Here is a 26,480-nt window from a genome sequence, read left to right on the forward strand (position 1 = left end):
ATTGCGTTTATGGTATGAGTTAATGAATAAATGCACATTTGCCTTACTGTTAATCAGGTGAAAACCAAGATATAAATTCAAAAGCATCTAATACCCATTCTCATGCTCAGCCACCAGACCCTACAATATTGAAAGAAATAACCATATTGAAAACTAAATTTGAATATATAAATATGTGACAAATGCCTAGCTTGAAATCAATTTAAAAAGTATTTTAGGCATGAATCATAAGTTAGCAAATTTTTTAAATATTCACTTCTCTGAAACTACCCTCTGCAATAGCAACTAGTAGGATTCTTTATACCCAGTAGGCACTCAATAAATATCTAAATAAAAAGTGTTCTTGAGACCACTTCTCTCTGCTCCCTCCCAAAGCCTTATTAAAATGATGGTAAGGGAATAAAAATCTATGACCCAAACCAGGCAAGATGGCTCACACCTGTAATCCCAGCACTGTGGAAGGCTGAAGTGGGAGGCTTGTGTGAGGACAGGAGTTCGAGACTGGCCTGAGCAACGTAAGGAGACCCCCATCTCTACAAAAAAATTTTAAAATTAGCCGGGAATGGTGGTGCATGCCTGTGGTCCCAGCTACTCCAGAGGCTGAAGCAGGAGGATGGATTGAGCCCAAGAGGTCAGGGCTGCAGTGAGCTTGGATGGCACCAACGCATTCCAGCCTGGGCAAAAGGGTGAGACCCTGTTTCCAAACAAACATATAAAGAAAAGAAAAGAAAAGAAAAGAAAAGAAAAGAAAAGAAAAGAAAAGAAAAGACCGAGTGAGCCAGGCGCGGTAGCTCACGCCTGTAATCCCAGCACTTTGGGAGGCCAAGGCAGGTGGATCACTTGAGGTCAGGAGCTCAAGACCAGCCCGACCAACATGGAGAAACCCGGTTTCTACTTAAAAAAAAAAAAAGATACAAAATTAGCCAGGCATGGAGGCGCATGCCTGTAATTCCAGCTACTTGGGAGGCTGAGGCAGGAGAATCACTTGAACTTGGGAGGCGGAGGTTGTGGTGAACTGAGATTGTGCCATTGCACCCTAGCCTGGGTAACAAGAGTGAAGCTCTGTCTCAAAAAAAGAAAGAAAGAGAGAGAGAAAGAGAGAGAGAGAGAAAGAAAGAGAAAGGAAGGAAGGAAGGAAGGAAGGAAGGAAGGAAGGAAGCAAGGAAGGAAGGAAGGAAGGAAGGAAAGAAAGGAGGGAGGGAGGGAGAGAAGGAGGAAGGAAGGAAGGGAGGGAGGGAAGGAAAGAAAAAGAACGAACGAAAGAAAGAAAGAGAAGAAGGAGGGAGGAAGGAAGGAAGGAAGGAAGGGAGGAAGGGAAAGAAAGAAAAAGAACAAAAGAAAGAAAGGAAGGAAGGAAGGAGGAGGGAAGGAAGGAAGGAAGGAAGGAAGGAAGGAAGGAAGGAAGGAAGGAAGGAAGGAAGGAAGGAAGGGAATGGACACATGGGAAGCAAATGGATAAACACTAGTTGACTTAAAGCAAAGAAAGCCAAAAGCAAAGAAAACCAAAAATAAAGAAAACCAACACCTACAGGGAAAGAAGTCAGTAAGAAGCAGAGGCCAGGCACAGTGGCTCACGCCTATAATCCCAGCACTTTGGGAGGCTGAGGCAGGTGGATCACTTGAGGTCAGAAGTTCAAGACCAGCCTGGCCAACATGGTGAAACCCTGTCTCTACCAAAAATAAAAATAAAATACAAAAATTAACCGGGTGTGGTGGCATATCCCTGTAGTCCCAGCTACTCAGGAGGCTGTGGTGGGAGAATTGGTTGAACCCAGGAGGCGGAGGTTGCAGTGAGCTGAAATTGTGCCACTGTACTCCAGACTGGGTGACAGTCAAGTCAGACTTCTTTTGTCTCAAAAGAAAACCGAAAAACAAAAGAACGGGCCAGGCGCAGGGGATAACGCCTGTAATCCCAGCACTTTGGGAAGCCAAGGTGGGCAGATCACACAGTCAAGAGATCAAACCATCCTGGCCAACATGGTGAAACCCTGTCTGTACTAAAAATAGAAAAATTAGCTTGGCATGGTGGCGCATGCCTGTAGTCCTAGCTACTTGGGAGACTGAGACACGAGAATCGCTTGAACCCAGGAGGCAGAGGTTGCAGTGAGCCGAGATCACGCCACTGTACTCCCACCTGGTGACAGAGAAAACTCCATCTCAGGAAAAAAAAAAAAAGAAAGAAAGAAAAAGAAAAGAAGGAAAAGGAGAAAACATATATCTATGGCAGAACCTTAGAAAGTTACAAAAATGAGGACACCAGGTTCCTCTGCAGTCATCAGGCACCTCCAAGGGCAGAAGTGAGGTATAAAGAGGATGCTGAACAGAGTATTTCGGATTCCCTCCCCTTCTCCAATTAAGTTACAATTCCTCCCCTGCCCAGGCAGAAGACTGGACTACCAGGACTACCAGGACTACCTGAAGAAAGGGATAATTCAGTGGAAGCCTATATACTAAAGAGAGAGGTGAAGCCCCACCTTCCATTCCCTGCCTTCATCCCCACAAAGTCTTCCTCTGTTCCCTCCAACATTGCTGGCATCCAAACTTATTTTGCCCTTATTCCCTGAAGGAGAGCATAGAAATTGAAGGCCTCAGAAAAAAGACCTACACATAACTGACATTTGGCATCACCCAATGACAAGGGCCCTGGTAGCTGATCATCCTACAGAAAAACTGTCGTTATGAGACAAGTCTCCGCTAAAACACAAAAATTCTAATTAACTTTTAGGTGTCTCTCTTTTTTTTTTTTTTTTTTTTTTTTAAGACAGGGTCTCCATGTGTTGCCTAGGTTGGAGTGCAGTGGTGTGATCATGGCTCACTGCAGCCTCAACCTGCCGGTCCCAAGTGATCTTCCCACTTTAGCTCCCCAGGTAGCTGGGACCACCGGCACTTGCCACCATGCCCAGTTCATTTTGCTTATTTTTTGTTGAGATGAGGTCTTACTATGTTGCCCAGGCTGATCTCAAACTCCTGGACTTAAGCGACCCTCCCACCTCTGACACAGGGGTGGTGCCACCATGCCCAGCTAACTTTGTATTTTTAGTAGACACAGGGTTTCACCACATTGCCCTGGCTGGTCTCGACCTCTGGCCTCAAGCACTCCATCTGCCTCCGCCTCCCAAAGTGTTGGCATTAGAGGTGTGAGCCACCATGCCCAGCCTAGGTGTCTCATTCTTAAAAATAAATGGACAACCATGTATCACTGACTTCTGAGGAAAATATCCCACATGAAAGACAAAACCACAAATTAAAAAATACAAAAAGGAACATAAGGGGAAACAGACAAAATGTTAGAAGAAAGAAAAAGAGGTCAGGCGCAGTGGCTCATGCCTGTAATTCTAGCACTTTGGAAAGCCGAGGCGGGTGCATCATGAGGTCAGGAGTTCAAGACCAGCCTGGCCAAGATGGTGAAAATACAAAAAAATTAGCCGGGCGTGGTGGCACGCACCTGTAATCCCAGCTACTCTGGAGGCTGAGGCAGACAATTGCTTAAACCTGGAGGGTCGGAGGTTGCAGTGAGCCGAGATCGCACCACTGCACTCCAGCCTGGGCGACAGAGGGAGACTCTGTCTCAAAAAAAAAAAAAAAAAAAAAAAAAAAAAAGGAAGAAGAAGAAGAAGAAAGGAAGGAAGGAAGCAGGGAGGGAGGGAAGGAAACAAAGAGAAGGGAGGAAGGAAACAAAGAGAAGGGAGGAAAGAAACAAAAGAAAGAAAAAGGGAGAGAAAGAAAGAAAAAGAAAGGCAGGCAGGCAGGAAGGAAAGGAAAATCTCCTCAGAGAGACGAAAGAAACCATGACATCTTGCAAGAACAAGATACAGTGAAAAAGGAACATTCAGCCATTAATAAAAAACATACCTGGGATGGGGGCGGTGGCTCACACCTGTAATCCCAACACCTCGGGAGGCCCGGGCAGGTGGATCATGAGTCAAGAGTTCGAGATCAGCCTGACCAACATGGTTAAACCTCCATCTCTACTAAAAATACAAAAATTAGCCGGGCATGGTGGCATGCGCCTAGAGTCCCAGCTACTCGGGAGGCTGAGGCAGGAGAATCGCTGAAACCGGGAGGCAGAGGTTGCAGTGAGCCAAGATCGCACCATTGCACTCCAGCCTGGGTGACAGAGTGAGACTTCATCTAACAAAAAGAAAAAAAACCATACCTGCAGGCTGAGTGCCATGGCCCATGCCTATAATCCCAGCACGTTAGAAGGCCAAGGTGGTGGATGGGGAAAGATCACTTGAGGCCAGGGGTTTGAAACCAGCCTGTGCAACATAGTGAGATCTGTCTCTACAAAAAATAAAAAGTTTAACCAGCTGCGGTGGTGCACACTTGCAGTCCCAGCAACTTGTGAGGCTGAGGTGGGAGGATCATTTATGCCCAATAATTCAAGGCTGCAATGAGCTAAATCATGCCAATGCACTCCAGCCTGGGAGAGACTGTCAGTTTCTAAAAAAGAAAGAAAGAAAGTAACTGGGGCCTGGGGTGGGGGCTCATGCCTGTAATCCCAGCACTTTGGGAGGCCAAGGCAGGTAGATCAACTGAGGTTGGGAGTTCAAGAGCAGCCTGGCCAAAATGGAGAAACCCCATCTGTACTAAAAATACAAAATTAGCCGGGCGTGGTGGCGGGCGCCTGTAGTTCCAGCTACTCAGGTGGCTGAGGCAGGAGATTCACTTGAACCCAGGAGGCGGAGGTTGTGGTGAGCCAAGATCATACCATTGCACTCTAGCCTGGGCATCAAGAGCAAAGATCCATCTCAAAAAAAAGAGTATAAACATGTTATTTTGAAGAAGCTGCTAGAAGTCGAAGTAGTTGCTTCTGGGGAGCAGTAATTAATTAAGGGCCAGGTGAGGTGAAGCAGGAGACTCTTTTTTCAAATTTTGTTGAACTATTATAATTTTAAATGATGTGTTGCCATTACTTTGTTAAAAATTAAAAATTGAAAATATATGTGTAAATAAATAATTTGAAACAACAAAAATAAACCAAATACAAAGAAAATATTCTGAAAATCTCAATACAGTAGATGATGTAGGTAATCAGAGTGTCTTGTGGACATGCAGCCCTCTTTATATCTAACACACTGGATCACATCCCCTCCTCCAGCTTCTCCAGATCCCTACTCAGCACAGTTCCTTGCACATAGACCCCAAGAGATCAAACCATCAGTGTGCATACCTAAATATTGTTCTTAGCACCATCTAGGGACGAAAACAAAAAATAAGGCTTGGGTTCCTGTCTTGCTTTCAAGTTTCAAGAAATTTGTATTATCTATTACATGCAAGCGACAGATAACAATATAATTAATCCAATTAAATACTAAATATATGGTATAGACTATATGGAGTTGTGAGATGTCAGATTAGGGAGAATGTGGCTGGAGCACTGAGAGGCAACACAGAAAATGGAGAGGAAGAGCATGGAGGCAGAGGTTGGGCTTTATTGCAGTGCTTTGTAGGTCTTGTCAAGATTTGGAGGGTTTATCCCAAGTGTAATGGAAAGCCATTAAAAGGACCCCATTAAAAGAGTGGCACTATTTTAAGGAAATCACCCTGATTGTTGGATGAAGAATGGACTGGAGAGAGGCAAAAACCAACGAGAAATAGCTAAGATGCTATTAATGTGGTTCCAGTGAGAGTGTATGGAGGTTCAGATCAGGAGGTGGATGTGAAGATATGGATTATTAAAGATACATTATAGAAGTAGAATCAATAAAATTTGCTGATGTCTTCCTCTCGTAGAGGACAGAGGGGAGGGACTAGGAGAAAGAAAGAGCTAAGGATGACCCCCAGAATTCTGATTTCAGCAATCAGATGAATGGTGGTTTCATTGGGGTGGTTTCCCCAATGGAGAAAGACTGGGAAAGGTACAGGTTTTAGAGAGGACAGTAAAAAGTGAAGCATTAAGCCAGACACAATGGCTCATGCCTGTAATCCCAGCACTTTGGGAGGCCAAGGCAGGTGGATCACTTGAGTCCAGGAGTTTGAGACCAGCCCAGGCAACATGGTGAAACTCTCTACAAAAAATACAAAATTTAACCGAGTGTGGTGGTACATGCCTGTGGTTCCAGCTTCTTGGGAAGTTGAGGTGGGGGAATCACTTGAGCCCGGGAGACAGAGGTTGCAGTGAGCTGAGATCACACCACTGCATTCCAGCCTAGGTAACAGAATGAGACCCTGTTGAAGAAAAGAAGAAAAAGGAGAAGGAGAAAAAGGAGAAGGAGAAAAGGAAAAGGAGAAGGAGGAGAAGAAGTAGTCATTAAACAAGTTAAGATGCAAGGCATAGTGGCTCATGCCTATTAATTCCAGCACTTTGGGAGGCCGAGGTAGGAGGATCACTTGAGCCTAGGAGTTCAAGATCAGCCTAGGCAACATGGCAAAACCCATCTCTACTAAATATACAGAAAAATTAGCTGGGCATGGTGGTGCATGCCTGTAGTTCCTGCTACTTGAAAGGCTGGGGCAGGAGGATTCCTTGAGCAGGTTGAGACTGCAGTGAGCTGTGACCGCACCACTGCACTCCAGCCTGAGTGAAAGAGTAAAACCCTGTCTCACACACATATACACACACACACACACACACACACACACACACACACAGTGCAGACAATGCAGATACTTGCAACACCCCAGTGGATATGTCAAGTAATCAGTTGCAGACAATGCAGATACTTGCAACACCCCAGTGGATATGTCAAGTAATCAGTTGATCCATTGTCCTCTCCACATTTTATCTTCTGGGTCATGGGTCTGGGGCTTAACGAAGAAGTCCAGTCGAGGTAGTTTGGGGGAGTTTTTGGCATACAGATAGTATTAGAAGTTTGGGCGAGCACGGTGGCTCACGCTTGTAATCCCAGCACTTTGGGAGGCCAAGGCAGGTGGATCATCTGAGGTCAGGAGTTCGAGACCTGCCTGACCAACATGGAGAAACCCCATTTCTACTAAAACAAACAAACAAACAAACAAACAACAAAAAAATTAGCTGGGTGTGGTAGCACATGCCTGTAATCTCAGCTGGGAGGCTGAGGCAGGAGAATCGCTTGAACCCGGGAGGCAGAGGTTGCAGTGAGCCGAGATCACACCATTGCACTCCAGCCTGGGCAACAAAAGCAAAAGTCTGTCAAAAAAAAAAAAAGAAGAAGAAGAGGAAGAAGAAGGGGAAGAAGATGAAGAAGAGGAGGAGGAGGAGGAGGAGGAGGAAGAAGAAGAAGAAGAAGAAGAAGAAGAAGAAGAAGAAGAAGAAGAAGAAGAAGAAGAAGAAGAAGAAGAAGAAGAAGAAGAGGAAGAAAAAGAAGAAGAAGAAGGAGAAGAGAGGAGGAGGAGGAGGAGGAGGAAGTTGGCCAGGCATGGTGGCTCATGCCTGAAATCCTAGCACTTTGGGAGGCCAAGGGGGGCAGATTGCCTGAGCTCAACATTTCGAGACCAACCTGGGCAACATGGTAAAACCCCGTCTCTACTAAAAATACAAAAAATTAGCAGGGCATGGTGGCATGTACCTGTAGTCCCAGCTACTCGGGAAGCTGAGGCAGGAGAATCACTTGAACCCGGGAGGTGGAGGCTGCAGTGAGCTGAAATCATGCTACTGCACTCCAGCCTGGCAAGACTCTGTCTCCAAAAAGATAAATTTATAAAAGATAGTACTAGAAGTCGTGAAAATATGAGAAAGTCTACGGCTGTGTTTTTCAAACGTGCAGTTCGTGCTTAAAGTGCAAGTTTCAAGAAACCATCCCGGGGGTTTCTGATTCAGTGTCTTGGTGAGGCCCAAGAATCTGCTCTAATAAAGGGTAACCCAGAAGATTCTGAGGGAGATATTTCATGCTCAGATTGAAATAGGCTTAAGTACAATCCGGAGGTAAGGAAGTAGCAACAACATGTGTAGCCAACCCTTTGTAGAAGGTGGAGAGAAATAAACAGAGGTTGGTAACTGTAGAGGGGTATGAAGCCAAACAGAGGGTTACCTTTTTGTGTATTACTAGTTTTTAAAAGGTAGGAGATACTAGAGCTCTGGTTCATAACCTTGGCTACACACTGTAATCACCTGTTGAGCTTTCTAAAAAATACTGACGCATAGGACTCATCCCAAGCCAGTAATTCTGAACCTCTGGGAATGAGATCCAGGTAGATGTATTTTTTAACTTTAATTTTATTTTTCCTTCCCTCCGCTCCAACATTGTTTTTATCTCCCCAGTGCCTGGCAGACAAGTGTGTCCTCAATTCATGTTCATCGCTGTGGAAAGAATTGCTGGCCAGTAGCAGATGATACAGACCACGGGAAACCACTTAATGTATTTTAGAACTCATATAATCTTCGTGTGAAAAAGATTACAGTCCAATTCCCTGACTTTCAAATGGAGAAACTGAAGCCCAAGAAGGGAATTAAATGCCTAAGATCTCTCGCCTTAGTAATGGTAAATCAAGATCAGAAGCCAATATTCTAACTAACTCCCAGGTCAATGTTTTACTGTCTTTCAACAATCTAATTTTGACCACTTCCCAAATCCATTCACCCAATCAAGATCCAGCGTCTAATAACACCCAATACCTCATTTCCTCAATCAGGAACCGACCCTGTCGTCCCTTTCATCCGACCCGTTGTCACCCCCAAACCCGCCTGCGTCTCATTTATTTTCCCCCCATCACAGCTGCAAACCCGGGATTTAACCACAGGGGCTGAGCGCCTCTCACTGCGTTTGCGCTGCTCTAGTAGCAGACTCTGTCGCCATAGCAACCGGAGACTCGGAATCGGCCTGCAGCAACAGTAGGAGAGGTGTTCTTGATATAATTATTTTTTATATATGCGTTCCTTACCGCTTCCCGTGCCTGATGCGTGAATTTGAGGGTCTGGTAGGAAAGCTCCATTTGACGCTGTGCTAGGACACGAGAGAAGGGAGAAGAGGAGTCAGTTACTGGGCTGACCCGTGGATCTAAGGAACCTGACGCTTAACCAGCCCGCCCCTTTCCGGATTGGCTAGAGCCTAGACACGCCCGCCAATCGCTGGCCACAGACGGATTCTTCAACATGCCAATCAGTGTTAGACCATGCATGTTTAATCCAGAGTGTTTGCGTGATACTGGCCAATGAAGAGATCGAGGAGGAAAGACTGGTAGAGCATGGGGCGGGCTTTGCAATTGTTTTGGTTTTCTTAATTCGTTTCTAAAATACAAGTTGACCCAGGGCTATATACCATAATATTTGTCCTTGATTTCAGCAGTTGTTCAGGCCTTTGCGACCCAATGCTTCCATACTCAAGACCATATTTTGACGTCCCGTCTTCTCCTCCCTGGATTAGGGTAAAGGTTTGGAAATCCCTTCTGCTTTTCTTTGAAATTCTCTGTGCATGGTCTATCTAGACTGGACGAATCTGCTGTGGACACTTTGGTTGTCAAGAGCCTTCTGGGATGCAAACTGTGCATCATCAAACTTTCCCTTCTTCTCCAACTCCCTTCACATCAGACCTGCTCTCATTAGAGTTGAAACACATGGACGTGTTTTCCTCTGCTCCATTTTCTTCATGTGTTAACTAGTCTGTTTCTTCAATGTCTTTCCCTTCTGTCTCTCTTGCTGTGAATCCTATTCCAAATCATCCCTTCATCATTATCTTCGGTCTTCTTCATTTCTCCCTGCAGGATACAAAAATATTCAAGTCTCCTCAATCTACAAAAAAAGATTCTCATAAGTGTTGAACTGAATCACCTCTCTCCCATTCAGGGCAAGGTTTCTGAAAGGACTAGCTATCCGCTTCCTCATTTCCTCACCTTCCATCCATTTCTCAACACATTCTGGTCCTGCTCCTTTGAAGCAGTTCTTGCCAGAGTCGTCAATAACCTCCTGATTGGGAAATCCGATTACAGATTATTTAATATTATTTATCTTATTCCAACATGGCACCATGTGAAATTGTTGACCACTTTCTAATTAATAATTATAACTGTAATTTATTAAACATCTACAGCACCAATGTACTATGTGATTTACTTGGCTATCTAATATAATCCTAACACAACATGGATAAGTTATTAATGCCCCAATTTACAGTTATGCAAACAGGCTCAAAAAGCCAAATTATTAATAAGTAGCTCTAGGTAGAGTTAGGATGCAAATCTGTTTCCTGACTGAAGCCAGTGCTCTTTTCACTATGCCTTGCTTCTACCCTTCCTGTCTAGGCTCACCTCTAATTCCCACCTGGATACAGGCAACCCCACTCTAACACAAGCGAACTGCTTACAATGCTTGTGAATGACTGATGAGTAGTTCTTTGGCTTGGAGGACCACTCTCATCCCTGCTGCATAAGAAAAAGTCTATATTGGCTGAGCGCGGTGGCTTACGCCTGTAAGCCCAGCACTTTGGGAGGCCGAGGCGGGCGGATCACAAGGTCAGGAGATCGAGACCATCCTGGTTAACATGGTGAAACCCCGTCTCTACTAAAAAATACACACACACACACACACACACAAAATTAGCCGGGGCGTGGTGGCAGACACCTGTAGTACCAGCTACTCGGGAGGCTGAGGCAGGAGAATGGCGTGAATCGAGGAGGCGGAGCTTGCAGTGAGCCGAGATCTCGCCACTGCACTCCAGCCTGTGCGACAGAGCAAGACTGTCTCAAAAAAAAAAAAAAAAAAAAAAAAAAAAAGAAAAAGAAAAAGTCTGTATTGCCTGCTAAGACAGTTCAAAAATCACCTTCTAGGACAATTCAATGGCATTTTCTCCTAGCAATCAACTATACTTATCTTAGGTGAAGCTTAGGCAGAGAACAAATTAGTTCCTGATTCCACAGCATACTCTCACACTGCACTTATCACATTGTTTTTTGACATATGGCTTTTAAAAAGTTAAAAATGTGATTCTTTGATATGAATGAACACCTGTGAATGATTTTGCCTAACTCATTAATGAGGGAGCCAATAAGATGGTAAAGCTGGTTTAAAGAACATTATAAGGAACTGAATATTTACAGACATTTTTAGAAAACAATGTTAGTATAGTATCCCTTAGCATCTACTAGAAACTGGTTCTATGGTTCCCACTGATACCAAAATTGGGAATGCTTATGTTCCTTATATGAAATGTCATACTACTTGCATATAAGTACGCACATCTTCCTGTATACTTTATGTATTTATGTATTTTTTATTTTTTATTTTTTTGAGACAGAGTCTTGCTCTGTCACCCAGGCTGGAGTGTAGTGGCACAATCTTGGTTCACTACAACCTCCGCCTCCTGGGTTCAAGCAGTTCTCCTGTGTCAGTCTCCTGAGTAGCTGGGGTTACAGGTGCATGCCACCAGGCCCAGCTAATTTCCATATACTTTATTTTTTATTTTTATTTATTTATGTATTTTGAGACAAAGTCTCACTCTGTTGCTCAGCCTGGAGTGCAGTGGCGCGATCTCAGCTCACTGCAACCTCTGCCTTCCTAGTTCAAGTGATTCTCCTGCCTCAGCCTCCTGAGTAGCTGGGATTACAGGCACCCACCACCACATCCAGCTAATTGTTGTATTTTTAGTACAGATGGGGTTTCACCATGTTGGCCAGGGTGGTCTCGAACTCCTGACCTCAAGTGATCCACCCCCCCCTTGACCTCCCAAAGTGCTGGGATTACAGGTGTGAACCACTGCTTCCAACCCATCCCGTATACTTGAAAACATCTCTAGATTACTTAATACTTAATACAACATAAATTCTGCGTTAATAGTCACTATACTACATTTTTTTTTTTTTTTTTTTTTGAGACGGAGTCTCGCTCTGTCGCCCAGGCTGGAGTGCAGTGGCCGGATCTCAGCTCACTGCAAGCTCCACCTCCCGGGTTCACGCCATTCTCCTGCCTCAGCCTCCCGAGTAGCTGGGACTACAGGCGCCCGCCACCGCGCCCGGCTAGTTTTTTGTATTTTTTTAGTAGAGACGGGGTTTCACCGTGTTAGCCAGGATGGTCTCGATCTCCTGACCTCGTGATCCACCCGTCTCGGCCTCCCAAAGTGCTGGGATTACAGGCTTGAGCCACCGCGCCCGGCCAACTATACTACATTTTTATTTGTATTAATTTTTATTGTTGTACTATTTATTTTTATATTAATATTTTCAATTCTTAGTTGGTTGAATCCCTAGATGCCAAACCCGTGGATACAGAGGGCCAACTTTATAAGACTGCTAGGTTAGATACAAAACCTGTTAATGTCTTACAAGGCAATGAAACTATAACCTTTGAAATTGTCTTTTCTGAGGGACACAAATCTGTTAGTCAACATTATTCGACTAAGTCAGAGTCCTTAATTAAGAGTAAGTCTCGAAGTCAAATAAAGATACATTCCTCTACTTTTGGCCACTTTCATTTAAATTTTAACAAATTAAATACAATTAAAAATCAAATTCCTCCGTTACCTTAGACACATTTCAAGTATTCAATTGTCACATGTATCTAGTGCTACTGTATTGAACAGCACAGATATAAAACATTTCCATCACTGCAAGTCCTATTGGATGGTGGTGCTGTAGATAATCAAATAATACTTGATTGGAACTTTTATTTTTTTTTTTTTTGAGATGGAGTCTTCTCGCCCAGGCTGGAGTGCCATGGCGCGATCTTGGCTCACTGCAACCTCCACCTTCCGGGTTCAAGCAATTCTCTGCCTCAGCCTCCCGAGTATCTGGGATTACAGGCGTCCACCACCACGCCTGGCTAATTTTTGTATTTTTAGTAGAGACGGGGTTTCACCACGTTGGCCATGCTGGTCTTGAACTCCTGACCTCAGGTGATCCACCTGCCTCAGCCTCCCAAGTGTTGGGATAACAGGCGTGAGCCACCGCGCCCGGTGACTGGAACTCTTAAATGATGCTTGATCCTTGATTGGGCTTCCTAAACAGTAAAACATTGAAGAAACATACTGTATTCCTTTTTGCCTTATTTCCAAATTTAAGATAGTTTTTCTAGAGAATCTCCTCCATGTGATCATTAGCTTTCAAACTTTTCTAAGCAAGAAGTATATTAAGAAATATATTTTAGCCAGGTGCGGTGGCTCACACCTGTAATCCCAGCAATTTAGAAGGCTGAGGCAGGAGGATCACTTCAGCCCAGGAATTTGAGATCAGCCAGGACAACAGTATGTTGTAGTTTTTGTCATACTACCCAACAGTATGTGTAGGGTTTGTCCCTGTCTCTACTAAAATTAAAAAAATCAGCCAGGCATGGTGGCACGCCTGTAGTCTCAGTTACTTGGAAGGCTGAGGTGGAAGGATCACTTGAGCGCCAGAGGACAAGGCTACAGTGAGCCGTGGTCATGCCGCCGCACTCCAGCCTGGGTGACACAGCAAGACCCTGTCTCAAAAACAAACAAACAAAAAACAAAACAAAACAAAACAAAGCCAGGCAGGGTGGCTCACACCTATAATCTCAGCCCTTTGAGAGGCCAAGACAAGCAGATCACTTTAGGTCAAGAGTTTAAGACCAGCCTGGCCAACATGGTGAAACCTCATCTCTACTGGAAATACAAAAATTAACCAGGGGTGATGGCGCATGCCTGTATTACCTGCTACTCGGCAGGCTAAGGCAAGAGGATGTCTTGAACATGGGAGGCAGAGGTTGCGGTGAGCTGAGATCGCACCACTGTAGCCCAGCCTGGGTGACAGAGTGAGACTCTGTTTCAATTAAAAAAAAAAAAAGTAAGACAATAAGAAATACATTTTACGGCTGGGCACGGTGGCTCATGCCTGTAATCCCAGCACTCTGGGAGGCTGAGGAAGGCAGACAGGCAGATCAAGAGGTCAGGAGTTCGAGACCATGCTGGCCGATATAGTGAAATCCCATCTCTACTAAAAATACAAAAATTAGCCAGGTGTGGTGGTATTAACCTGTAGTCCCAGCTACTCGGGAGGCTGAGGCAGAAGAATCACTTGAACCGGAGGTGCGGAGGTTGCAATGAGCCGAGATCATGACACTGCACTCCAGCCTGAGCAACAGAGCGAGACTCTGTCTCAAAAAAAAAAAAAAAAAAAAAGGAAATACATTTTACATGAGGACCTACGATAAAGGTATATAACAAATTGAACTCAAGTTTATTGAAATACTTACGCTTACTATTGTAATGCCCTTTGATATTCTCTGCTTCTCTTCTTTAAAATGCTCATTGTTATGTAATAATCCTCTAGTGTTCACAAACTGAAGTTTGAAAAACATAGTACTAGACTGAAAATTCCTTAAGGGCACTTTTTAAAAACTTACTATTTCATCATGCTTAGTATAGCTAATGGAATCAGGAAATATTTATTGAACGAAAAACTGATTCTCTTTTTCACTCCTTATTCTGTAAGATTTCATTTTGAAGAAAGAAATTTGCTACAGAAATGTTTTCAAAGAGCTTCTTCCTCTGGCCATATCAAATAACTAGTACTGGACTAGATCTGCTACTCAAAACAACTAGAAAACTAGACCATTACACAACAAACTAAACAAGATAGAGAAATAGTTTTCACAAATAAGACAATAGGCATCACACAAATGAGATACAAGAAGGAAGAAAAAAAATTAAGGTGAGCCCTGCAATCATGGTAGATTTCTGTGTGGAAGTACTTTTTAGACTTTAGTATAGGAGGAAGGAACAAAAATAGAGCATGTTAGCTTCACTAAGTTGAGAGAGAGAAGTTTGGGGATGCTGAATCAGGTTAAACTTGCAGGACAAATTGTTAACAGAAAGCAGTCCTGATACAGACCCCAAAAGAGGGTTCTTAAATCTTGCACAAGAAAACATTCAGGGTGACTCCATAAAGTGAAAGCAAGTTTATTAGGAAAGTAAAGGAATGGCTCCTCCATAGGCAAGGCAGCCCTGAGGGCTGCTGGTTGCCCATTTTTTTGGTTATTTATTGATTATATGCTAAACAAGGAGTGGATTATTCTTGCCTCCCCTTTTTAGACCATATAGGGTAACTTCCTAACATTGCCATGGCACTTGTAAACTGTCATGGTGCTGGTGGGAGTGTAGCAGTGAGGACGACCAGGGGTCACTCTCATTGCCATCTTTGTTTTGGTGGATTTTGGCCAGCTTCTCTACTGCAACCTGTTTTATCAGCAAGGTCTTTATGACCTGTATCTTGTGCTGACCTCCTATCTCATCCTGTGACTTAGAATGCCTTAACCCTCTGGTAATGCAGCCCAGTAGATCTCAGCCTCATTTTACCCAGCTCCTATTCAAGATTGAGTTGCTGTAGTTCAAATGCCCGACAAAATTACCGGAAAAGAATGAGTACACATAAAAAGACTTCTAGAAATTTGCATAGCAGTCTCCTTGGGTCTTTGGATGAACTTTAACTTGTGTGTGCAAAGGATGAGAGTCCATGAGACCATACACATCAAAAAACGTGGAAAGAACAACTTCCAGAGAGCTGAAAGTAGAAAAATTAGCATTACTCACACAGGCCTGAGAGAAATTCATAGTTGGAGTAGTCAGAGTACTATTCCAAACCCTTTTGACCAAACCCTGTCAAGGTTTAAAACGAGCCTCAAAAGGATAGAGTTGATCTGCAAGTAACTTATCTGCCTAACAAAAGAAAACCCAGCATTCTTTAAAGGAAGAAAACAAAATTTAGGTACTCAACAACACCTTATTCACAATATCCAACATCCAACAGTATCCAACCAATGAACAGGAGAAAAATAAATCATTAGAAACATATCCAGGAATTACAGAGGTGATAGAATAGCAGACAAGGACTTTAAAATAACTATTATTGTGGTCAAGAAAGGAAAACTATGAGCATAATGAGAGACATAGAAGATATTATAATGGAACAAAATTAACTTCTTTGTTTGAGACGGTGTCCTGCTCTGTCACCAGGCTGGAGTCTGGAGTGCAGTGGTGCAATCTCAGCTCACTGCAACCTCCACCTCCCGGGTTTAAGCGATTCCCCTGCCTCAGCCTCCCAAGTAGCTGGGATTACAGGCACACGCCACCTCACCACGTTGGCCAAGATGGTCTCAATCTCCTGACCTCGTGATCCGCCCGCCTTGGCCTCCCAGAGTGTTGGGATTACAGGTGTGAGCCACCGTGCCCGACCCAAAATGAACTTCTGAAATTAAAAATTTACTGGGTGAGCTTAATAGCAGATTAGAATTGCAGAAAAAGGATCAGTGAACTTGGTGATGTAACAGTAGAAACTATCCAAGATGAAATACATGGAGAATAAAAGGGTGTGTTAGATATGAGTTCTAAATTTCTTTTCAAAGAATATGTTAGTATGTTCAATTGTTTGCCTTCTACTTTTAAACTTAACTTCCTCGTAAAGCAGTGTTTTTCAATTACCTACTCCACCCTAACTCTTTCTGATTACTGGCTACCTGCTCTGCCCTGACTCCCGCCAAATGACTCACCCTGTCATTCTCTTTAAATTAGCCAATCGGAATTAGTTTAGCCTGTGCGGTCTAACCCAAGACAATAGGGGAAAGACACAGCAGCAGGGGTCACGTGGGTCTGGTATAAGAACCCCTTCCCCTCCCTTGTCCAAGTGTGCGCTCACCATTGCTCCACCTGTAAGGGTAGGCACTCTTCTATAGAAGTAACTTGACTTGCTGAGAATTAAAAAGAAAATTTTATATTCGAGTGCTATTCCTTTTGCCACACCAAAACTAGATGTGACAGCTGGAAAACAAAAATAAACAGAGTCTTTTTAGGGTAACATTAGGCATTCTAATGTGTGCAAAATTGACTCCAAAATGGAGGAAAGCAGAACTTTTTTTGAAGAAATTATTTACACACCTGTAGTCGCAACAACTCAATAGGAGTGAGATTTGTCTCAAAAAAAAAAAAAAAAAATTATACTATTTGGTGGATATGAAAATAGAGCTCAAGCCTATCATTTGTTTCCCAAGGCACATTATTTTTATTTTCATTTTTTGCTTTTCCTCCCCACCCTTCCCCACCTCCAAGGCACATTATTTTTTAAAGTATTGAAAAAATACAATCCAATTTTAGTTGGAGAAAACCAATTATTCCACTTATTATTTCTGTGACAGCAAGGATGTTTTGTAAGGTGATTTCTGAATGGGTGTTGTTGTTGTCATTGTTGTTGTTGTTGTTTTGAGATGGAATCTGGCTTTGTTGCTCAGGCTGGAGTGCAGTGGCATGATCTCGGCTCATGCAACCCCCACCTCCCGGGATCAAGCGATCCTCCTGCCTCAGTAGACCCCCCATTCCTACCCCTAGTAGCTGGGTTTACAGGTGCTTGCCACCACATCTGGCTAATTTTTGTATTTTTATTAGAGATGAGGTTTCGCCATGTTGGCCAGGCTGGTTTCAGACTCCTGACTTTTCAGGTGATCCACCTACCTTGCATCCCAAAATGCTGGAATTCTGAGTGTTTTTAAATAACTTTGTTTGTTTGTTTTTGGAGACAAGGTCTTGCTCTCTCAGGCTGGAGTACAGTAGCACCATCATAATAGCTCATTGCAGCCTGGAACTCCTGGGTTCAAGTGATCCTCCCACCTCAGCCTCCCAACTTTCTGGGACTATAGGAGCGTGCCACCATACACATGTAATTTTAAAATTTTTTTGTAGAGCAGGAGTCCAGCTATGTTAGCCAGGCTGGTCTCAAACTCCTGGCCTCAAGTGATTGTCCCAACTCGGCCTCCCAAAATGCTGGGATTATGGCTAATCATAAGTTTTTTGTTTTATTAACTCTCTTCAAATCATACGTTAATTCATCAAACCCTTTCTCTCCTCGTCCCCTCCCTACCTTGGAATTCTGTATTCACAGCCTCATTTATGTCAAACTGTCTTCAGCAGAGCTTCTCTAGGCATGCAAGAATGAGAGGGAGTTTTCAAGAATGACAAGAAATGTGCCTGCCTAACTGCAAACCTTGTGATACTCAACTACAAGCCGTCTCTGAATATATATTGTTAAAAGTCCATTTTTTAAATGTTTCTAAAAAATGTATCCTGTCATTCTTTAAACACTGTCAACTCTGTCAAAGAGAGAGAGAGCGTTTTAATCACACCGACATTCTGTGTTGGTATATATCCTCTCTGCCAAAGACTGTTGGAATGTAAGACTAAAGAGCTTTTATTGGATCTTATCCACAGATAGAGTGAAATCTGGTTTTTGCCCCATCACTGTGTTATTTTCTAATTTACCGTGAATGGTATCACAATGTTGGCCCTGTCTTCCCAATTTCATCTCCACTGCAGTCCTATTACCGGCCTTCCTGTAGCCCCACATAACAGTTCAGAGCTCTGCTCTGAAGTCATACAGGCCAGGGCTGGAATCTTGCCCCATCACTAACTCCTGATTTTAGGAAAGGTATTGGACCTGTTCAAACCTTGTTTCTTCATATGCAAAATGGGAACAGTAATAATCTCTCATAATGTGGTAGGGATTAAATGAGACAATGAGTGGAAAGGACTGCCTTACTCAAGTTTCCTTGATTTAGAGATTGTTTGCTTTTTTTGTTTTTAAGAGAATGAATAACCAACAAAACAAAGAGACTTAGCTCTGTTAGTTTTAAAAATGAAGGGGGTGTATTTCACTGGAAGGATAGCAGGGTAACCTATGTCATTAAGCCAAGGAAACATTGAGCAACAAGCTTCAGAAAGGGCAGAGACTAGTGTAGCTTCAGGGGCCTCAGCAGCTGTTCCCTTCACTCAAAAGTGTCCTGCCATTAGTATGACTCATCTTCAAACTTCTTTAGCCTACACATCAATCAGCTCAAACTTGCAAGGAAAAGAATGCTGTCTCTGGCTAATGGATGGACTTTTCTCAATCAGTGTTGCTTTCAAACCATATCAATTGTGGCTAGCATGTAGGATCTCAGATATGAATAGGTCCGCAGGGCCTATAGGAAGGAAAATGAAGTTGATATGCACTCCAAAAAGTATGTGATTCCAGTGCTTGGAAATGCCTGGCACATGATGAATACTTTATGGGTTTTGGCTATTAGTGTTGTTACTGTTGATAGAATACCCTGTAATTTTCAGCCTCTATACATTTGATTCTGCCATATTTTACCACTGAGATGACATCCCTTCTCTTTTTGAATGAAAATAAATCTTTTTCCTTTTTTTTTTTTTTTTAACGGAGTCTCATTCTGCCACCCAGGCTGGAGTGCAGTGGCGCAATCTTGGCTCACTGCAACCTCTGCCTCCCGGGTTCAACAATTCTCCTGCCTCAGCCTCCCAAGGAGCTGGGAGTACAGGTGCGAGCCACCACACCGGGCTAATTTTTGTCTTTCTAGTAGAGACAAGGCTTCACCATGTTGGCCAGGATGGTTTTGATCTCCTGACCTTGTGATCCACCTGCCTCGGCCTCCCAAAGTGCTGGGATTACAGGCATGAGCCACCACGCCTGGCCTCATTTCTTCATTTGTTCTGAAAATACTTATTTCATACTTGATGTGAGTCAAACAATGTTCTTGGCAATGGGGATAGAGTAGAGAATAAAGTCCCTGCCTTCATGGAACTTATATGCTAGTAAAGGACTGGGGGTGCAGGAATTTATCATCCCCATAATACATGAATTAATATCATTTGAGGTAGTGACATATTCCATAAAGAAAGTCAAGCAGTTTGAGAGGACAGATAATGATACTGGAGGAAGGATAGTGATACTAAGTGAACCAGGGACAAAGGGAGTTGAAACAAGGGACTGCAAAATGTGATAAGGCATTTGATTCTTATTTTTAGAGTAATGTAAACCCATTGAAAGGTTGTGAATAGGAGGATGGTGAGATCTAATTTATATTTATAAAATATTATTCTGGATGCTATATGGAATGAGAAAGCAAGGAGATAAGATAGATAGGTACAGGCCGGGCGCGGTGGCTCACGCCTGTAATCCCAGCACTTTGGGAGGCCGAGACGGGTGGATCACGAGGTCAGGAGATCGAGACCATCCTGGCTAACACGGTGAAACCCCGTCTCTACTAAAAAATACAAAAAACTAGCCGGGTGAGGTGGCGGGCGCCTGTAGTCCCAGCTACTTGGGAGGCTGAGGCAGGAGAATGGCGTGAACCCGGGAGGCAGAGCTTGCAGTGAGCTGAGATCCGGCCACAGCACTCCAGCCTGGGCGACAGAGCGAGACTCCGTCTCAAAAAAAAAAAAAAAAAAAAAAAAAAAAAAGATAGATAGGTACTGCAAGTTATCCAGGTCAAACGGTGGCAGCAGCAGTGGAAGTACTAAAGAATGATCAGAGTTAGGATATATTTTGTATCTATTTTGTTATAAAATATCTTAAGCATACAAGTGTAGAGAATAATACATTGGTATATTCACCTTCCAGGTCTATCAAATCCTAACATTTTGCCATATTTGCTTCAGATCTTTTCTTTTTTAAAGGAAGAAAACTGTGTAAGTATAGCGGAATCCCCAAAATAGCCTTTACAGATCCTACTCCCATCCCCCAGAGGTACCAGCTGTCCTGGTTTTGATAGTCACCATTCACATGTAAGGTTTTGAATTTTTATCACATATGTATATATCCATGAATATATAGCATTTAGGGTTTTTGAAAAATGTATATAAAGAGTAGATAACTTTTTCCAACTTGATCTTTTCATTTAACATTTTTGAGATTGCCCATGCTTTTATATGTAGCTCTAGTTTATTCATTTTTTTCTTATTCTACACAAAGCATTTTTATAAATTTTTTGAGACAGAGTCTTGCTCTGTCACCCAGGAGTGCAGTGACACAAACATGGCTCACTGCAGCCTCAACTTTCCAGGCCCAAGTGATCCTCCCACCTCAGCCTCCCAATTACCTGGGACTACAGGTGTGCACCACCATGCACAGCTAATTTTTGTATGAAGCGGGGTCTCCCTATGTTGCCCCAGCTGGTTTCTAACTCTTGGGCTCAAGTGACCCTCCTGGCCTCGGCTTCCCAGAGTGCTAGGATTACAGGTGCAAGCCACCAAGTCTGGCCCACATAGCATTCTTTTGCAGGAATATATCACAGTATCTACTGTCACGTTGATGGACAAGTTATCATTTTTTCATGATTACGGTGACACAATAAATATCCTTGTACATGTCTCCTAGTGCACATGTACATGTATAGGAGTTTCTCTAGGTTAGTGCTTCCTAAACTTTTTCAGGTCATAGAGCTCAGAAATGATAAAATTTGTGTTACATTGGTAAGCTGGAGGGAATCTAGAAGCATCTATATATGCTGCTTGGTGAAAAAGATCACACAAACATTGATACATTATTATTAACTAAAGCCCATACTTTATTCAGATTTCTTTAGTTTGTACCTAGTGTTCTTTTCTGTTTCAGGATCCCAGCCAGGATACCATACAACATTTAGCTAATAAAAAATAAAAATAAATAGAAAATGATAAAAATAAAAATTTAAAAAAACAAAAAACATTTAGCTATTATATCTCCTTAGTGTCCTCTAGGCTGTGACAGTTTCTCTGACTTTGTTTTTGATGACCTTTACACTTTCAGGAGTACTGGGCAGGTATTTTGCAGAATGCCTCTCAATTGAAATTTGTCTACGTTTTTCTCAAGAAAAACTGGGGTTATGTGATTTAGGAAGATCACAGAAGTAAAGTACCATTCTCATCAGACCATATCCGGAGTTCATACTCTTATAGTGGCTTCTCACACCTCATCAGAACCTGGAAAGTGATGAAAACTGCCTCAGGACAGCCTTTCTGATAGAGAGGTGAGTGAAAAACAGATTTTTAGCAGTTCCTCACAAACCTCCCACATTGGTTTATAGTCAATATTGTTTTACGGCATACCTAGTAATTTTTTTTTAGAAGAATTTTTGCTCTGTTGCCCAGGCTGGAGTGGAATGGCATGATCTCGTCTCACTGCACCTCTGCCTACGAGGTTCAAGCGAATCTCCTGCCTAAGCCTCCTGAGTAGCTGGGATTACAGGCACCCGCCACCACACCCAGCTAATTTTTAAAATATTTTTAGTAGAGATGGGGTTTCACCATGTTGGCCAGGCTGGTCTCAAACTCCTCACCTCAAGTGATCCACCCGCCTTGGCCTCCCAAAGTGCTGGGATTACAGGCATGACACCATGTCTGGCCCATAATTTGGATACGTAGTATTTTCATCATCATTCAGGTAAACAGTTTTAAATTTTTCATTGTGATTTCTCTTTTGACCCCTAGATTATTTATTTATTTGAGATGGAATCTCACTGTGTTGCCCAAGCTGGTCTCAAACTTATGGGCTTAATTGATCTCCCTACCTAAGCCTCTTGAATAGCTAAGAATAAGGTGCATACCACCATGCCCAACACCCCTAGGTTATGTAGAAAAGTATTTCTTAATTTTTAAATATAAAAATTAAGATTTTCTGGTAATTATTCATTATTGATTTCTAGCTTAATTGTACACAGACCATACTCTGTATGATTTTGATTCTTTAAAATTTATGGGCACTTGCTCTATTGTCAGAGTATATTCAACTTTTACAAATAGTCCATGTGTGTTTGAAATAACACATTTGTGAACATTAATATATAAATTGGGTTACGTTTTTTAATCATGTTATTTCAAAAATCTATATCTTTAATGATGTTGCTTTTGGGGCTCAGTTACTGAGCTAGGTATGGTAAAATGTTCCACCATAGAAAAGTGGATTTTGTCTGTTTCTCATTGTGGTTCTGTATGATACACTGACGCCATGTTATTAGGTGCATACAAACTTGAAATTGTTATATTTTACTGGTAAATTTAAGTCACTCAAGGAAGAAGTATCAACTATGGCATCCTCAACAGATATTTATAGTTCATTTATAGTTCCTCCTGGTCCAGAGGGTCTTTTTTTTTTTTTTTTGAGACGGAATCTTGCTCTGTTGCTCAGGCTGGAGTGCAGTGGTGCGATCTTGGCTCACTGCAACCTCTGCCTCCCGGCTTCAAGCGATTCTCCTGCCTCAGCCTCCTGAGTAGCTGGGATGACAGACACACACCACCATGCCTGGCTAATTTTTATATTTTTAGTAGAGATGGGGTTTCACCATGTTGGTCAGGCTGGCCTCGAACTGCTGACTTCGTGATCCACCTGCCTCAGTCTCCCAAAGTGCTGAGATTACAGGTGTGAGCCACCGTGCCCGGCCTCTTTTTTTCCTTTTTCAATGTAAATTTATTTAAATACATAAAACTAGCCTGTTGCAGTGGCAAATGCCTGTAGTACGAGTTACTCTGGAGGCTGTGGCAGAAGTCTTGCTTGAGCCCAGGAGTTTGAGTCCAGCTTGGACAATATAGTCCATTTAGCCTTCGAAGGCTCCAGAAGATATATTTTTGCTGCCCCAAAGAGGTGGCGGCAGCTCTTTAAAATACTTGTGCTGGCTGGGCCACCTTGTCAGCAGCTTCCTCAGGAAAACATGGCTGCAGGGCTTATTTCCTTCTGGGCTTCCTGTGTCTTCATCTCTCCTCCTACGTGACAGGGAGTCAGTGGGTGTTGTGGCCCTAAGTAGTCTTGTAGCATGTATTCTGGTTACTAATGATCTTAAACTGTGTGCTATATGCTATTAAATCTACACACTGAGTTCTTAAACCTATTAATTCTAGAGTTTCTATTAGGTTATTTTTTTCAAGCATGCGCATGTGTCAGCATGCTCTCATTGCGATCTTTTTCTGGTTGCTCTGGTAGATTTCTTTTTGTTTGATATTTCTATTCTCACTCAAAATGTTTGTTTCCATGTATGGTCTGCTAACTTTTTACTAAATACTGGTCATTTTTTGAGCAAATTATTTATAAGTTATTTTGACATTTAGGCTGATGATACCTTCTTATGGAGATAATTTTTGTTTGTTTATGCCCAGTACCTATGGATTGCCAGTCTAGGACCAGTTTATTCAACATTCTGGGTTTCAGATTTCCTGATTGGTATAAAACCAGACTGCAATTTGTGAAAGTGCTGATTTACCTCTGATTTACTTTTACCCTATGGGGCCTCATATTAAATATGAAGCACGTTTATTAACCTCTTCATCTCCTATGGGCACTAGATTTAGATTTCTTTTTCTCTTGCCCCATAATCTTGCAAAAATCACAACTCAGTTTATCAATTTTGCCTTTGCATCGGTAAATTCCTTCAGAAAAAATGCTTGGCTCAACTTCCTTGAATATCATAATCTAGATTTTGGCCAGATAATTCCTTATATTAGATATTTGCTTCTATTTTTTTTAAATCCAGCTTTTTTGGTCGTCCTCAGATGGTCGTCCTCAGATGGTGAGTTGGATCAAATTACCAAGTTATATAACATATATGTTAACATGAGATCATCCTTGCATTCCTGAGGTAACTTTGCAGTTTATAAGTGAGATTTTAAAAACTACCTTGGCTTGGCGCAGTGGCTAACGCCTGTAATCCCAGCACTTTGGGAGGCCAAGGCGGACAGATCCCCTGAGGTCAGGAGTTCAAGACCAGCCTGGCCAACATGGTGAAACCTGGTCTCTACTGAAAATACAAAAATTAGTGGGTGTGGTGGCAGGCACTTGTAATTCCAGCTGCTTGAGAGGTTGAGGTAGAATTGCTTGAACCCGGGATGTGGAGGTTTCAGTGAGCTGAGATCATGCCACTCCAGCCTTGGCAACAGATACTCCATCTCAGAAAAAAAAATAATAATAATAATAATTAAAAAATAAATAAATAAATTAGCCAGGCATGGTGACATGCACCTGTAGTCTTAGCTACTTGGGAGGCTGAGGCAGAAGAATCGTTTGAACCCAGGAAGCAGAGGTTGCACTAAGCCAAGATCGCACCACTGCACTCCAGCCTGGGCAACAGAGTGAGATTCCATCTCAAAATAAATTAAAAAACAAATCAAAATAAAATAAACATTTTTAAAAAATAAATATAATTCAAAATTTAAAAAGGCAGGGTGTGGTGGCTCACACCTGTAATCCTAGCACTTCGGGAGGCCGAGGTGGGCGGATCACCTGAGGTCAGGAGTTCAAGACCAGCCTCGCCAACACGGTGAAACCCCCTACCTACTAAAAATACCAAAAATTAGCTGGGTGTGGTCGTGCATACCTGTGGTCAAAGCTACACAGGAGGCTGAGGCAGGAGAATCACTTGAACTCTTGCAGTGAGTCAAAATCATACCACTGCACTCCAGCCTGGGTAACAGAGCAAGACTTTGTCAAGAAAGAAAGAAAGAAAGAGAGAGAGAGAGAGGGAGAGAGGGAGGCAAGGGAGGGAGGGAGGGAGGAAGGAAGGGAGGGAGGAAGGAAGGGAGGGAGGGAGGGAATAAAGGTAGAATAAAAGAAATAAAGATAGCAGTAGAAAATAATTAAATGGAAAAAACAATAAAATAGAGAAAAAAGTTAAAATGTTGCTCTTTGAAAGCAATTATAAAACAGACAAATCTCTAGCAAGAATTTTCAAGAAAAACATTAGAAGACAAGAACAAAATGTACATTTAGGAGCCCACCATAATTATAGATTCTGCAGAAATTTTAAAATAAAAGAATAGTTTCCTCCCAATAAATATGAGAACACAGAAGAAATGTATACAAACTACTAAAATAAATTTAAAAATGAAAGGGCTGGGCAAGGTGGCTCACACCTATAATTCCAGCACTTTAGGAGGCCAAGGAGGGTGGATTACCTGAGGTCAGGAGTTTGAGACCAGCCTGGCCAATGTGGTGAAACACTGTCTGTAATAAAAATACAAAAACTAATTGGGCATGGTGGTGCATGCCTGTATGCACCACCACTCAGGAGGCTGAGGCATGAGAATCACTTGAACCCAGGAGGCAGAGGTTGCGGTGAGCCGAGATCACGCCACTGCACTCTAGCTTGGGCAACAGAGCAAGACTCTGTCTCAAAAAAAAAAAAAAAAAAAAAAGCATTCTTCACTCATTTCACAAGACTGTTATAACTTTGATGCTAGAACCAGGCAAAGGTAGTTTTTTTGTTTGTTTGTTTGTTTTGAGATGGAGTCTTGCTCTGTTGCCCAGGCTGGACTGCAATGGCACGATCTCAGCTCACTGCAACCTCTGTCTTCCAGGTTCAAGCGATTCTCCTGCCTCAGCCTCCTGAGTAACTGCAATTACAGGTACGTGCTACCATGTCCCGCTAATTTTTGTGTTTTTAGTAGAGACAGGCTTTCACCCTGTTGGCCAGGCTGGTCTCGAACTCCTGACCTCAGGAGATCTGCCCGCCTCAGCCTCCCATAACGCTGGGATTACAGATGTGAGCCATTGTACCTGGCCTGCTTTTCTTTTTCTAACTTCATTCACCGGACATAACTTTCCTCTAAAAGCAGATTTATCTTCATCCTACTAGTGTATGTTATGAATCTACGTCAAAAAGGTATCTTGAAGAAGGTTCTGTTCTGGAATCTAGGTCATTTAACTCATAGTCTATAAATTTTAATAGTAGTGACAAATTATGAGAATAGAAGATATTTGAAACTGAAAACATAAGTGATATGTAAAAAGAGGCATATAGAGATAATTTGGCAAAATAGAAAGAAGACAAAAGAGTTCTATCATGAAATCAAGAAGAGGCATTTCAAAGAAAGGCTGATATTCAATAT

General features: G+C 42.6%; 1 protein-coding gene across 7 annotated transcripts in view; it reads right to left on the reverse strand.

Moving 5' to 3' along the window:
- Positions 1 to 9,603, reverse strand: part of KATNAL2 (katanin catalytic subunit A1 like 2) — a 138,105-nt gene extending 128,502 nt beyond the window's left edge. For all 7 annotated transcript variants that reach the window (XM_050768170.1, XM_050768160.1, XM_050768159.1 and 4 more), the window contains exon 1: positions 8,803 to 9,603. Coding sequence is in view for 2 of the 7 variants with exons in the window: in XM_050768160.1 (XP_050624117.1) it covers positions 8,803 to 8,853 (51 nt within the window). In the remaining 5 variants the exon portion in view is untranslated. The remainder of the gene's footprint in view (positions 1 to 8,802) is intronic.
- Between the last annotated feature and the right edge of the window lie 16,877 nt (positions 9,604 to 26,480).

The sequence above is a fragment of the Macaca thibetana genome, chromosome 18 (assembly GCF_024542745.1).
Source record: "Macaca thibetana thibetana isolate TM-01 chromosome 18, ASM2454274v1, whole genome shotgun sequence".
Lineage (NCBI taxonomy): Eukaryota > Metazoa > Chordata > Mammalia > Primates > Cercopithecidae > Macaca > Macaca thibetana.